The sequence below is a fragment of the Gordionus sp. m RMFG-2023 genome, chromosome 3, assembly GCF_954871325.1.
Source record: "Gordionus sp. m RMFG-2023 chromosome 3, tfGorSpeb1-WG-v2, whole genome shotgun sequence".
In the NCBI taxonomy this organism is placed as follows: Eukaryota; Metazoa; Nematomorpha; class Gordioida; order Chordodea; family Parachordodidae; genus Gordionus; species Gordionus sp. m RMFG-2023.
Window position 1 is genome coordinate 48,623,163 of NC_088777.1, and position 15,092 is coordinate 48,638,254.

Consider the following 15,092-nt stretch of genomic DNA (forward strand, 5'->3'; position numbering starts at 1 on the left):
ATTCTTTGGAATAAAGACAATAAAGACAGGAATTACTTCAACTACCAACGTTAAATTAAACATGATTTTACAGGAAAGATAAAGTGTGCAAAGTTATTCCGACCTTACAAATTTCAGACAATTTCGCCATATATATTTGTATTTTTATTTAAAAAAATCGATATATAAAAATTTAAGAATCGTTTTTATAAATTAATGACAAAATAATTTTATTAAGGATTTCTCTTAGTACATATACTGGGATATTCTTTTTAAGGTTTTGTCCTCTAAATTATAAAAATCTTTCTCATTATTTCTTACTTGGGAGAATGTAGATAGTCATTATTTTGGAGGAGAACTTTACTTATATATTAATATTATAAATAATAGTAAATATTATCATTATTCATACCAACAACTTTGAGCTTCATCGAGGTCTCATCCTCGCCTGCTATATTGCTTACAGCGAGAGAAAATTCTCCCTCGTCACCTCTTTTAACGTCTTTCAATGTTAGTTGAGTAAAGTTTGGCTTTACCTCAACTATGAACCTCGAATCAAGATCCGCGCTTATAATCTTTCCTTTAAAAATACGAATTAATTTTAATAAAATATTTATAATTTGACACTATCGGCTGAGATTTGTAAAATATATATATATATATATTAAAATCATTTATATTATTGCTATACTTAATATTATTTATCATCCCTTTTATCAAAAAAATATAGAATATATTCTGTTTTAATAGGGTTTCCTTATCCTAGATAAAAACCGGCTGTACTCTTATAGCTCGCTTTGTGCGATATCTATGATGTAAAATTTTCTGCCAATTTTAAACGATTTAACTGTTATAAATAAAAAAATCTAACCATGCGTTTTCCATTGAACATCGGGTTGAGGTACAGCCTTAAAGGGAACGGCAATTTTGAGCGTTTCTCCCACTTTTAGTGTTTGATCTTTTATTTTAGTCGTGTCTAAAAGTGGTTTAACTCCTTTGATTTCCTCTTCTTTAATTTATATCAAGAAAATATATAATGTCACTGTTTATAAAATTATTAACTAGCTTGCTTAATTCCTAATCTGATCCCCCCACCTTTCTCCTTTCACAATTATAGTTTATTAAGTTACTTGAAAATGTAAAATGTATTAATTGGCTACCTGGCTTCTTAGCTTTTTCCGTTGGCTCCGCTAATTCTTCCGTTTTCTCAACGGTAGCTTCCGGCTTTTTCGATGGCTCTTTAACTTTTTCTTTATAAAGGTGATATATTGATTTTATATTACGATATATTAAAAACTATTGAATAACTTTCTCTGGCATGCCATATAATGTGTATATATCCAGTTTTTTGCAATGATTTTGACATGGTTTTTTAAAAAAATCAGAGACATTCCACAATAATTATTAATTTATCATTCTTTTCCAGATTTGTTAATTTAAAATTTCACTCTTACAGCCAAAAGTAGCGAAATTAAACGAAATTTTGAAAATTCCAGAGTAGAAAAAAAAAATTTCTTTTCAAATCTGGGTTAAGCCTAAGATTCTGACCTTTTTTTCCTCTGATAATTATATCAATACATTATCTGCTATTTCTGTTGTAATATTTAAATGAGTTAAAGAAAATTGAATAAAAAAGATTTATTATTCAGATTAAATAAAGTTCAAATATATTTAAGTTTGTTGTTAAAACACTATGTAAATTAATAGTATAGAAAAGTATATAGGGAATATTTTACTTGTAAAATAATTATTATGAATTTGCGAACATAATTTTTAATCTTTTAATTTATATTAATTTTATTTTTCTTTTATTTTGATTATGTTTTCACTTTATAGTTAAGTATTTAATAAAGATTTAGTATCATATATTTTAGTTCTAACGTTTCATTTTTGACAATGATGTTGGAGAGTAGAGGTGCCAGGGCAATTACAACAATTCAGTCTGGGATGTATGAAATGACTATCAAGACAACGAATGAGAGCATTAAAACAATGGTATCAATATTAATGGTCGTAATTAGGAAAAGAATAAAATTAATCGTTTAGCTAAAAAGAATTCGTCACAAGAGATCGTTATAGGTACAAGTGATCGTTTTATATAATATTAGGTTGTGGATTAACCGAAAATCTTCATAAAGAGAAACGGATTTTCGTCATTAGAAATTTTATGCCGCAATCGAGATCATGTAGAGATCGAATTTTTATTTGAGATAAAAAGATAAAAGAAATCTTTATCGTACAAGAGATATTAAGACTAAGTTGATATATTGACAAGCGATAGGTAGAACAAGTGGTTAATACCAGGATGCAATCGTTAATCGTTGACAAATTATCGTCAATTGCTTATCAAAATTTTAGTATAAGATACAAAATCGATGATCTAAGAAACAAAATTCTTGTAAAATCGCAGATCAAGCATCGCAAATCGTTGATCGAGATAAAGCAATGATCATTAGTTACAAGAGAACGTTAGAAACAAGCAAAAGACCAAATTAATTTATCAGGAGAATTTAGACGTAGTATAGATAATCGTTGACTAGCAATCGTATATCGTTTAAAAGCATGCGTTAATCAAGTTGTCAGTGCTAAGAGCTCATCAATATACAGACTAAGACAAGAAACAGAATCTATCTGTGATGTAAGTGAGCAAAGGAAATAAAACAGTAATTGGATACATACGAATATTGGTATTTCGCAGAATGTGGGGTCTAATCTAAGTGGAAGGGTGTTGTAATATTCAAATGAGTTAAAGAAAAATGAATAAAAAAGATTTATTATTCAGATTAAATAAATTTCAAGATTATTTAAGTTTGTTGTTTAAACACTATGTAAATGTAGTATAAAAAAGTATATATAATCGGGAATGTTTTACTTGTAAAATAATTATTATGAATTTGCGAACATAATTTTTAATTTTAATTTTTTATTTTATGATTATGAAATTAGGTATTAGTAGTTAATTTATTTATACTATTTATTTCAATTTCTATTGAATATATTTATTTATATTATTTAATTTTTTTATTCTTCAGGGAAGAGTTGGTCATACGTTTTCGTGAAAATAATAAAAATAATTTAGGGTAATTATAACTAAGATAGAAATCAAGACTAAAAATGAATACATTTCTCACAAATTTGACAAAATTTTACAAAAATTAATCTCTTTTTGGTATAGTAAGATAATTATAAATATTTTTACTGCTTAGCCTATTTTTTCCGGCTTAAAAGATTTTAAAAAAAATCCTAAAAACAGCTAAATTTGTTTTTTACCCAAAGAAAATCACTTCAGCATCGGGGGTTTTTTTTATGAAAGTATAGCTCAACTTAGAAGAAAGCAGAAATAATACATCAATGCTTATCTACTTTTCTTCAATATTAATTTAATTAAAAGTAACCCATTTTGGCTTGTATTGTAACGGGGTGCTTCATCTCTAATGCTTCCGATATTCCGTATTTATTTTCGGCTTTTACTCTGAACTGGTAACTTTGGTTTTCTTTTAAGTTTTTCACGAGGTATTCCGTAGATGGAACTATGTTATTGACCAATTCCCAACTGGGCTTGCCTACCTCTTTCTTTTCCAAAATGTAATTCCTTCATAGCATTTCGATTTTTAAAGTATAGATTAAGTAAATGTATATGATACATTATATATAATATAATATATATTATATTAAAAAGTATTTTAAACGTGATTTTGCTTCCACCATCATCTTCCGGTTCTTTCCAAGTCAGTGTTAGTGTATTGTCAGTAGCTTCCTTTACCTCGAACGGCTCCCTTGGCGGCGATGGTTTACCTTTAAATATATCATTAAAATTTCATTTAATCATTAGCTTACATAAACCAAATGAATAAAAATATCTGTCAACTTCAAGAAATGACAAGAAAGTGTTATTCACTTACAAACTACGATTATCAAAATCAATTATGAAAACATAGTTTTTAAATATGTTAGTCTTTTCTGGAATATAGACAATAAAGACAGGAATTATTTCAACTACCAACGCTTTAAATTAAACATGATTTTACATGAAAGATAAAGTGTGTAAAGTTAGACCTTAAAAATTTCAGACAATTTCTCCATATATATTTGTATGTATTTTTATTTAAAAAATACATACAAATATAAAAATTTAGAAATCGTTTTAAAAAAATTAATGACAAAGTAATTTTATTATATTTTTCAATAATTTCTCTTAGTACATACTTGGATATTCTTTTTAAGGTAAAATGGGATTTTTTTTGTCCCCTAGATTAAAATCTTCCTCATAAATTCTTAGTGCGAAGAATGTAGGTTTAGTGGTTATTTCGGAGGAGAACTTTACTTATACATATATTAATATTATAATTAAAAGTATGGAATATTATGATTATTCGTACCTACAACTTTGAGCTTCATCGAGGTCTCATCCTTGCCTGCTATGTTGGTTACATCGAGAGAAAATTCTCCCTCGTCACCTCTTTTAACGTCTTTCAATGTTAGTTGAGTAAAGTTTGGCTTTACCTCAACTATGAATCTCGAATCAAGATCTGCGCTTATAATCTTTCCTTTAAAAATATGAATTAATTAATTGATAAAATATATATATTAAAATCTATTAAAATTATTGCTATACTTAATATTATTAACAAAAAAAATATAGAATATATTCTTAACATCTATCTTAAATAGGGTTTCCTTATACTAGATAAAAACCGGCTATGCTCTTATAGCTCGCTTTGTGCGATATCTATGATATATCAAATTTTCTGCCGATTTTAAACAATTTCCCTGTTATAAATAAAAAATAATTTAACCATGCGTTTTCCAATGAACATCAGGTTGAGGTTCAGCCTTAAAGGGAACGGCAATTTTGAGCGTTTCTCCCACTTTTAGTGTTTGATCTTTTATTTTAGTCGTGTCTAAAAGTGGTTTAACTCCCTTGATTTCCTCTTCTTTAATTTATATCAAGAAAATATATAATGTCACTGTTTATATAATTATTAATTAGCTTGCTTAATTCCTAATCTGATCCACCCCCCTTCTTTCTCCCTTCACAATTATAAGTTTATTAAGTTACTTGAAAATGTAAAATGTATTAATTGGCTACCTGGCTTCTTAGCTTTTTCCGTTGGTTCCTCTAATTCTTCCGTTTTCTCGACGGTAGCTTCCGGCTTTTTCGATGGCTCTTTAACTTTTTCTTTATGAGAGTGATAAATTGATTTTAATTTAAGATACATCAAAAACTATTGAATAACTTTCTCTGGCATGCCATACAAAGAGCATATATCGAGTTTTTTGCAATGATTTCGATATGATTTTTTTTAAAAATCAAGAGACATCCCACAATAATTATTAATTTATCATTCTTTTCCAGATTTGTTAATTTAAAATTTCACTCTTATAGCCAAAAGTAGCGAAATTAAACAAAATTTTGAAAATTCAGAGTAGAAAAAAAATACTGGGTTAAGCCTAAGATTCTGACATTTTTATTATATCAATACAACTGCTATTTCTGTTAAATGTACTTATTTATAATTTCTAAAAAAAGCTAAATTTGTTTTTAATCACTTCAGCATCGGGGGGTTTTTCTTTGAAAGTATAGCTCGACTTGGAAGAAAGCTTAAATAAATTACTCTACCTCAATGCTTAGCTACTTTTCTTCGATACGCGACTGTGTAATAAGCCGAACTTAACAATTTTTTATCCATTAACCAAAATTATATTCTTTGATATTTAATTTAATTAAAACTAACCCATTTTGGCTTGAATTGTGACGGGGTGTTTCATCTCTAATGCTTCCGATATTCCGTATTTATTTTCGGCTTTTACCCTGAACTGGTAACTTTGATTTTCTTTCAGGTTTTTCACGAGGCATTCCGTAGATGGAACCATGTTGTTGACCAATTCCCAACTGGGCTTGTCTACCTCTTTCTTTTCCAAAATGTAATTCCTTCATATCATTTCGATTTTTAAAGTATAGATTAAGTAAATGTATATGTTACATTATATATAATATACAATATATATTATATTAAAAAGTATTTTAAACGTGATTTTGCTTCCACCATCATCTTCCGGTTCTTTCCAAGTCAGTGTTAGTGTATTGTCAGTAGCTTCCTTTACCTCGAACGGCTCCCTTGGTGGGGATGGTTTACCTTTTATTATATCATTAAAATTTCATTCAATTATTAGCTTACTTGAACCAAATGAATAAAAATATCTGTCAACTTCTTGAAATGACAAGAAAGTGATATTCACTTACAAAACTACGATCATCAAAATCAATTACGAAAACATAGTTTTTAAAAATGTTAGTCTTTTCTGTAATAAAGACAATAAAGACAGGAATTATTTCACCTAACAAAGCGTTAAATTAAACATGATTTTACAGGAAAGATATAGTGTGTAAAGTTATTCTGACCTTACAAATTTCAGTCAATTTCGCCATATATATATTTGTATTTTAATTTAAAAGAACATATAAAAATTTAGAAATCGATTTTAAAAAAATTATAGGTAAAATAATTTTATTAAATTTTTGGATTTCTCTTAATACATAGGGATATCCTTATTAGTGTAAAATGGGATTTTTTTTGTCCTCTAATATATAAATCTTCCTCATTAATTCTTAGTGGGAAGATTGTAGATTTAGTAGTTATTTCGGAGGAGAACTTTACTTATACATATATTAATATTATAATTAATAGTATCCAAAATTATCATTATTCGTACCAACAACTTGGAGCTTCATCGAGGTCTCATCCTTGCCTGCTATATTGGTTACATCGAGAGAAAATTCTCCCTCATCACCTCTTTTAACGTCTTTCAGTGTTAGTTGAGTAAAGTTTGGCTTTACCTCAACTATGAACCTCGAATCAAGATCCGTGCTTATAATCTTTCCTAAATAAAATATTTAATTTGACACTATCAGCTGAGATTTGTAAATTATATATATATTAAGATCTATTGAGGGTCGCGACATGGAATGTTGGGAGTATGACGGGAAGAGCTGGAGGAGGAGTCGTCGATGTATTACACAGAAGCCATATAGATGTGTGCTGCACACACGAGACTAGATGGAAAGGAAATGGGACCCAAATGATTGCCAAGACTAGCGAAAAGGATATATTCTTTGGCAGGAAGTAGTGATGGTAAGGCTGGAGTTGGGGTATTGGTTGCGGAGAAATTGGTAGACAAAGTAATCGAAGTGAGAAGGCTAGATAACCAGATAATGGTTATCAAGATGCTTTTTGGTAGAAAGCTATATAATATTATCTCGGCATATGTTCCTCAGGTTGGAAAGTGAAGAAGAGAAAGATATATTTTGGGACAGTCTATTGGGGATGACATAGAGACTGATAAATGATGAGGGGATTATCCTGGCTGGTGATCTCAATAGACATGTGGGAGCGAGTAGTGAGGGTTATGAAGGAGTACATGGAGGGTTCAGTTACGGCATGAGAAATTTGGAAGGAGTGAGGATTTTAGATTTTTGTGATGCTATGGATATGAGTGTCTATAATACAATGTTTAAGAAAGAATCAGAGAAGCTGGTGACTTATAAGTCGGGTTATACCAAAAGTGCAGTGGATTACTTGTTATTAAGGAGATGTGATCGATGTATAGTAAAAAATGTGAAAGTGATACCGGGAGAGTAATGTATAAATCAGCATCGACTAGTTGTAGGAGATCACTCTTAAAGGTGCCAGGGTCACTAAGAGAAAGTTTGTGCCAAGGTTGAAGGTCTGGAAATTGAAGGAGGAGAGTGCTAGACGTCAATTCAATATGACATTGGTGGTGGGAAGTCATGAAGAAAGTCTGGGTGATGACAACTGAGGAGGTATGTGGATGGACAAAAGGGCCGCCTAGACATAAGGAGACTTGGTGGTGGAACCCAGAGGTAGCGAAAGCTGTGAATGAGAAATGGAGGTGTTTCAAAGTATGGTAAAATAGCAAAGAGAATAGTTATAATGATATTTACAAGATGGCATAAAGAAATGCTAAGAAATCAATAGCGAAGGCTCAAGAAGAAAAAAAACACGAGTTTGCTAAAGAAAATGTGCTGATGGAATTGGAAATATGGTTCGAATGGCAAAGCAGATGTCAAAAAAGAGGCAGGATGTGATAGGTGTAAAGTGTTTGAAAAATATGGAAGGAAAAATGGTGATTGATAGTAGTGGTATTAAGAACACCTTGAAGATTTACAAGAAAGGACTTTAGAATGAAGAAAATAAATGGGATAATAATGTTAGGTGTGCAAAGGTATAAGGTCCAGGGTGTAAATTTGGCAAGGACGAGATAAAGATAGCAGTGAAAAGGATGAAAAAAGGGAAGGCATAGGGTTTAACGATGGTGGTATCAGAGATGTTTAGGTTCTGATGATTTAAAGATTGAATGGTTAATGAATTTAGCCAATCAAATTGTCACAGAAGGAACTATTCCCGAGGACTGGCGAAGAAGTATAATTATCCCAGTATACAAGGGGAAAGGTGATCCTTTAGATTGTGGGTCTTACAGAGCTATTAAACTCTTGGAACATGCAATGAAAGTATTTGAGAGAGTGTTAGAGAAGCGGATAAGGGAACAAATTAAAATTGATGAAATACAGTTTAGTTTTACATCGGGAAAAGGCACGACAGATGCAATTTTTGTGGTGAGACAAATGCAGGAGAAGTATATTGCGAATGAAAAGAAACTCTATTATGCGTTTGTTGATTTGGAGAAAGCATTTGATAGGGTGCCGCGTGAGGTTACTAGATGGGCCTTGAGAAAATCAGGTGTGGAGGAATGGTTGGTTATCACAGTGATGGCAATGTATGTTGGAGCACAAACAGCAGTATGGACGGATTATGGTGATAGTGACAGCTTTGAGTTGAAGGTAGGACTTCATCAAGGATCCGTGCTAAGTCCATTATTATTTATCTTAGTAATGGATGTGGTGGTTAGAGAAATGCGTGAAGGATTTCTCTGGGAGCTATTATATGCAGATGATCTTGTATTAATGGAAAACAGTGAGGAAGAATTGAGGGATAAAATTAATAAAAAAAAATGACTATGGAAGCAAAGGGCCTGAAAATGAATGCATCAAAGACAAAGGTGATGATTGAAAAATCTAAATGGAGGAATCCGGTGGCCTTGTGGTGTATGTGGGAAAGGAGTTGCTAGAAATTCTATCCAATGCACCAGATGCCAGAGCGGGAAAAAAGGAAATTTGATGTTAGAAAGAATGACCTTTATTTGTAGAACATGCATGAAGGGATACATAATTAAGATTACCTAGAAAATGGTGGTCTGGATATTGGCAATGGGTTAACCCTAGAAAAAGTGGATAAGTTTTGTTATTTAGGTGATATGATAAACGCAGGTGGTGGTGTAGATTCTGCCTTTGTTGCAAGGATCAGACAAGCTTGGAAGAAGTTCAGAGAGATGTCGTCTATTCGTATAAATAAAAAAGTCTCTCTGAAGTTAAAGGGGAAAGTTTTTGTGAAAAGTTGTTTAGTCTATGGCAACGAAACATGGGCAATGAAAGCGACATGCGAAGCCAAATTAAAAAGAACAGAGATGAGGATGATTAGATGGATGTGTGGGGTATCTCTGAGAGAGAGAAAAACTAGTAAGGAATCGCGAGCAAGATTGTGTATAGAAATGATTGAAATGAATGCGATGAAATAGACTAAGATGGTTTGGGCATGTGGAAATGATAAAAGATGACTGGGTAAGATGCACAATGATGAAAGTATGAGGATCAAGACCTAGAGTAAGACCCAAGATGACGTGGACAAATGTGATAGCGGCGGATATGAGAAGTATGAATCTTACAAATATGCTGCTCAGGAACGTCAAAAATGGAAAAGAAAAATCAGAGGGAAAACTGGCCTACCCGGGTAAACCTGGAAATCGCCATAAAACGGAGAAGAAGAAGAAGAAAGATTAAGATCATTTAAAATTATTGCTATACTTCTCATGCCCTTTATCAAAAAAAATATAGAATATATACTTAACTTTATCTTAAATAGGGTTTCCTTATCCTAGATAAAAACAGGTTCTACTCTTATAGCTCGCTTTTTGCGATATCTATGATGTATAAAATTTTCTGTCGATTTTTAACGATTTCAACTGTTACAAATAGAAAAATAAAAAAGATTTAACCATGCGTTTTCCATTGAACATCAGGTTGAGGTTCAGCCTTAAATGGAACGACAATTTTGAGCGTTTCTCCCACTTTTAGTGTTTGATCTTTTATTTTAGTCGTGTCTAAAAGTGGCTTAACTCCCTTGATTTTATCTTCTTTAATTTATATCAAGAAAAAATATGTCATTGTTTATAAAATTATTAATTAGCTTGCTTAATTCCTAATCTGATCCTTCATCCTTTCTCCCTTCACAATTATATTTTTATTAAGTTACTTGAAAATGTAAAATGTATTAATTGGCTACCTGGTTTCTTAGCTTTTTCCGTTGGTTCCTCTAATTCTTCCGTTTTCTCGACGGCAGCTTCCGGCTTTTTCGATGGCTCTTTAACTTTTTCTTTATGAGGATGATAAATTGGTTATAATTTACGATATATCAAAAACGATTGAATAACTTTCTTTGGCATGCTATATAATGAGTATATATCCAGTTTTTTGCAATGATTACGATATGATTTTTTTTAAAAAAAGACATTCCACAATAGTTATTAATTTATCATTCTTTTCCAGATTTGTTAATTTGCAATTTCACTCTAACAGCTAAAAGTAGCGAAATTAAACGAAAATTTGAAAATTCCGAGTAGAAAAAAAATAAATTTTCTTTTCAAATCTGGGTTAAGCCTGAGATTCTAACCTTTTTTTGCTCTGATAATTATATCAATAAAATTTCTGCTATTTCTGTTGAATGTATTTATTTATATTATTTATTTATTTTTATTCTTCCGTGATATAAAAAATAATATAAATAATTTAGGGCAACATTTGTGGGAAAAAATAAGCAGGATAGAAATCAAGACTAAAAATAAATATATTTCTCACAAATTTGACAAAATATTAAAAAAAAATTTCTCCAAAATTAATCTCTTTTTGGTATAGTTAGATAATTATAAATAAACTGCTTAGCCTATTATTTCCGGCTTAAAAGATTTTTAAAAAAGCCCCCAAAACAGCTGTTTTTTAGCCAAAGATAATCACTTCAGCCTCGGGGGTTTTTTTTTTGAAAGTATAGCTCAACTTGGAAGAAAGCAGAAATGCCTCAATGCTTAGCTACTTTTCTTCGATACGCGACTGTATATTAAGCCGAATTCAACGATTTTTTAACTATAAACCAATTATATGCTTTGATATTTAATTTAATTAAAGCTAACCCATTTTGGCTTGTATTGTGACGGGATGCTTCATCTCTAATGCTTCCGATATTCCGTATTTATTTTCGGCTTTTACCCTGAACTGGTAACTTTGATTTTCTTTTAAGTTTTTCACGAGGCATTCCGTAGATGGAACCATGTTATTGACCAATTCCCAGCTGGGCTTGCCTACCTCTTTCTTTTCCAAAATGTAATTCCTTCATATCATTTCGATTTTTAAAGTATAGATTAAGTAAATGTATATGTTACATTATAAATATACAATATATATTATATTAAAAAGTATTTTAAACGTGATTTTGCTTCCACCATCATCTTCCGGTTCTTTCCAAGTCAATGTTAGTGTATTGTCAATAGCTTCCTTTACCTCGAACGGCTCCCTGGGAGGTGATGGTTTACCTTTTTTTTAAAAATTCATGAAAATTCCATTTAATAGTTAGGGTAATTATAAATCGCCATTGGTTCTTTGTTAGCTACCACAGATCAGTCAAACATATTTTTATTTATTTTAGATTGAAAAAGGGATGATATGACTTCGGCTAGGTAATTAACAAAATCTAAATCGATTTGGAAACATAGTTTTCTTGAAAGATTTAACATCATTAACTTTAATATATATTCATAGTTGAGCAAATCCACGCAAATAAAAAAGAATCTAAATATTGTTAATGATTCAAAAAATTGCTAAATGATAGTTTCTTATATAAAGATACAAATATCGTATTAAAAATGTTAAGAAGAATACAAAATTGATCTTATAAATTTGCATGCAATGTGACCTTTTCTGGAATAAAGACTAACCCGGAGATCCCCCATCTAACGAAGGAGTTTTTAAAAATTTAACATCTCATTATTATCGAAAATATATTCCAAAATGTGTAGAATAGTATTCCTACCCTAACCCTATAGATTTAAATTGTTTCGCCATACGTTTCTGCAATATAAAATGAATTGAGAGATTTCTACTTCTGGCGGGAAAATTCAAGAGATATTTTTCCAAAGAAAAACTTACCACATAACACATATTGATATTAATAAATAATAATATAAAAACGGGAAATATTATCTAATAATTATTCGTACCAACAACTTTTAGCTTCATCGTGGTCCCATCCTCGCCAGCTATATTTGTTACAGTAAGAGAAATTTCGCCTTCGTCACCTCTTTTAACATCTTTCAACGTTAATTGAGTAAAATTTGGCTTCACCTCAACAATAAATCTTGAATCGAAATCGGCACTTATAATCTTTCCTTTAAAAAATGTTAATTGAAATTAATAAAATATTCAAAATTGGTCACCATCGGCTGAGATTTTTATAAAAATTATTTAAAATTATTGCTATTAAAAAAATATAAATTTATTTTTGTTTATTAAATATAAATTACATGGATATAAGTTTAATTATTTAGCCTATAAAAAAAAAGTTAGTTCTTATTATTATTTTATATTTTTTACCGTTCAGATTAAAATTAAATATAAAATTTAAAGATCTATATATATATATTTGAGTTAGTGTATGAATAAAAGTTAGTTGTTGTACAAATATTTTACACTATATGTCCTTAACTTTATTAAAAAAAGTTTCCTTATCCTAGATACAGACCGGCAACTCAAACAGCTTTCTCTGGCCATATCTGATCTCATTATTATATAGAATAGAAGAAAAAAAATTTAACCATGCGATTTCCATTGAACATCGGGTTGTGGTTCAGCCTTAAAGGGAACGGCAATTTTGAGCGTTTCTCCCACTTTCAGTGTTTGATCTTTAATTTTAGTCGTGTCTAAAAGCGGTTTAACTCCCTTGATTTCTTCTTCTTTAATTTATATCATAAAATTATATTAAATTAAATTATAAAATTTCTAATCACCTTACCCTCTTTCTAGTGTTGTTAAAAAATCCCCGTTAAGAATTTAAAATGATATTAAGCAGAGTTGTTAAAGGATCTAGATACAAGTATCTATATCCTGTATCTAGATATAAAAATGTGGTATCTGTATCTAGATAGATTTTTGAATAAAATATCTGTATCTAGATATTATTTTAGACGATGTATCTATATCTAACAACTCTGATATTAAGTAAGCATCGTTATTTGGCAAATAGATGTCCAACCAGCTATGAACAAGGCTTACATAACGTCATTTTGTTTATAATCTTAATTGGGCCGTTTTTTAAAATCTACCCGACCTCTTCCCTTAATCAAATAATAAGATATTGAAAATATATTAATTGGCTACCTGGCTTCTTAGCTTTTTCCGTCGGTTCTTCTATCTTTTCCGTTTTTTCGGTCGCGGCTTCAGGCTTTTTAGATGGTTCAATTTTAGCTATTTCTTCTTTTAGTCGGTATTTTTTTTTTGTTAGAGGAGATGAGGGGGGATTAAATTGGTTATTTTATGCTTATGATATTATCAAATAAAATAATATTGAATATCTTTCTCCGCCACCAATATATTGAATAAAGCATACAATCAGAGTTTTATAATTGAATCGATTTTTAAGAATATAAAGATACATTTCAAAATAATTGTCAAATTTATTATATTAGATATCACGCAGTCATTTAAAAAAACTCCCTCTAGTTTGTTGATTTAAAAATTCCCACTTCCAATTAACAGTGTATATTATCGAGATATAAAAAAAGATTTTATTGGCTACCTGCTTTTTTAACTTTTTCCGTTGGTTCCTCTAATTTTTCCGTTTTTTCGATGGCGGCTTCAGGTTTTTTCGATGGTTCAACTTCTTTAACTTTTTCTTCTTCAAATATTTTTGAAGGGGGGGGAGGGGGTAAATTATTTTATATATATACAATTAAATATTTTTTAAAAAAAATCTCTCTCCTTATTTTACCTTCTTTTTTTATCAATGTAATAGATAGGGGAAATGTGCGATGAATGGCCATGTTTTTGCTTTTTTGAAAAAAAAGTATTAAAATTTATGTTTAACCAAACAAATTTTATATCAATGTGAAGCCTAAATATTAATCTTTAAAATAAAATTTGAATCAAAGCTCTATGTATAACACTTTATGAGCTAAATGAGATTATGTAAAAGTTGTTTTTATGCAATATACTATGTGTTAACTGGCCATAATATATTATTTAAGAATTTTATTATAAATATGAAATAAAGACCTAATTTCTACATTTTTTAGTTATATAAAAAAATTAATTATACACTAATTTAATTAGTATTAAAATCTCAATTTATTACCACATCTATTTAATGATAAAATGATAATTAATAAGCTTGTTCATCATTTTATTTCACCAAATGTTGTTTTGGAAGAGCTTTTCATTTTAATAAGAATATGTGAATGTATGAATTGTGGCCAAACAATACATGGCCAGTCAATACTCACCTCTCTATTATTATTTAGCGCCTTATATGTCTATTAAATAAAGTTTTTAAAGTCTAATTTTTTTGTGTGAATAATGCTAAATGACTAAGGATAATATTTATATAAAATATCAGTAATTTAAATTAGTAATTTTTCACCAAACAAAAAAATGTGTAACATGATTTTTCCAGAAAGAGGTACTAAAAACAGTTTATTTGAAATATTTTTTTATTGAATTGCTCTATTCAATAAAACTTAGGTAATGTAGGGGAGACCGGGGTACATTGAGTACAGGGGAACGTTAGGACATTCTAATTATAATTTGAGCTATTATTTTATAAGACTGGAAATTTGAGCCTAACATAGATAATTTTGTCATACATGATTGGCTAAAAAAGATTTGAAAAATATATAGTATTTTAATTTTTACAGAAGAAAATGTGTTTTGGCATACC

At 29.8% G+C, this 15,092-nt stretch overlaps 1 protein-coding gene across 9 annotated transcripts in view; it reads right to left on the reverse strand.

Moving 5' to 3' along the window:
* The window catches only part of LOC135926213 (titin-like), a 120,959-nt gene that overhangs the window by 72,502 nt on the left and 33,365 nt on the right, over nucleotides 1–15,092 (reverse strand). For 3 of the 9 annotated variants that reach the window (XM_065461988.1, XM_065461989.1, XM_065461982.1), the window contains exons 24-42: nucleotides 13,956–14,054; nucleotides 13,538–13,633; nucleotides 12,976–13,113; nucleotides 12,382–12,549; nucleotides 11,592–11,697; nucleotides 11,299–11,495; nucleotides 10,398–10,487; nucleotides 10,111–10,248; nucleotides 6,694–6,861; nucleotides 6,011–6,116; nucleotides 5,715–5,911; nucleotides 5,069–5,158; nucleotides 4,776–4,913; nucleotides 4,359–4,526; nucleotides 3,669–3,774; nucleotides 3,375–3,571; nucleotides 1,140–1,229; nucleotides 851–988; nucleotides 392–559 (exon numbers count right to left, since the gene is read on the reverse strand). In XM_065461988.1, coding sequence (XP_065318060.1) covers nucleotides 392–559; nucleotides 851–988; nucleotides 1,140–1,229; nucleotides 3,375–3,571; nucleotides 3,669–3,774; nucleotides 4,359–4,526; nucleotides 4,776–4,913; nucleotides 5,069–5,158; nucleotides 5,715–5,911; nucleotides 6,011–6,116; nucleotides 6,694–6,861; nucleotides 10,111–10,248; nucleotides 10,398–10,487; nucleotides 11,299–11,495; nucleotides 11,592–11,697; nucleotides 12,382–12,549; nucleotides 12,976–13,113; nucleotides 13,538–13,633; nucleotides 13,956–14,054 — 2,598 coding nt within the window. The remainder of the gene's footprint in view (nucleotides 1–391; nucleotides 560–850; nucleotides 989–1,139; nucleotides 1,230–3,374; nucleotides 3,572–3,668; nucleotides 3,775–4,358; nucleotides 4,527–4,775; nucleotides 4,914–5,068; nucleotides 5,159–5,714; nucleotides 5,912–6,010; nucleotides 6,117–6,693; nucleotides 6,862–10,110; nucleotides 10,249–10,397; nucleotides 10,488–11,298; nucleotides 11,496–11,591; nucleotides 11,698–12,381; nucleotides 12,550–12,975; nucleotides 13,114–13,537; nucleotides 13,634–13,955; nucleotides 14,055–15,092) is intronic. The other 6 variants (XM_065461987.1, XM_065461986.1, XM_065461983.1 and 3 more) reach the window with 6 other exon arrangements.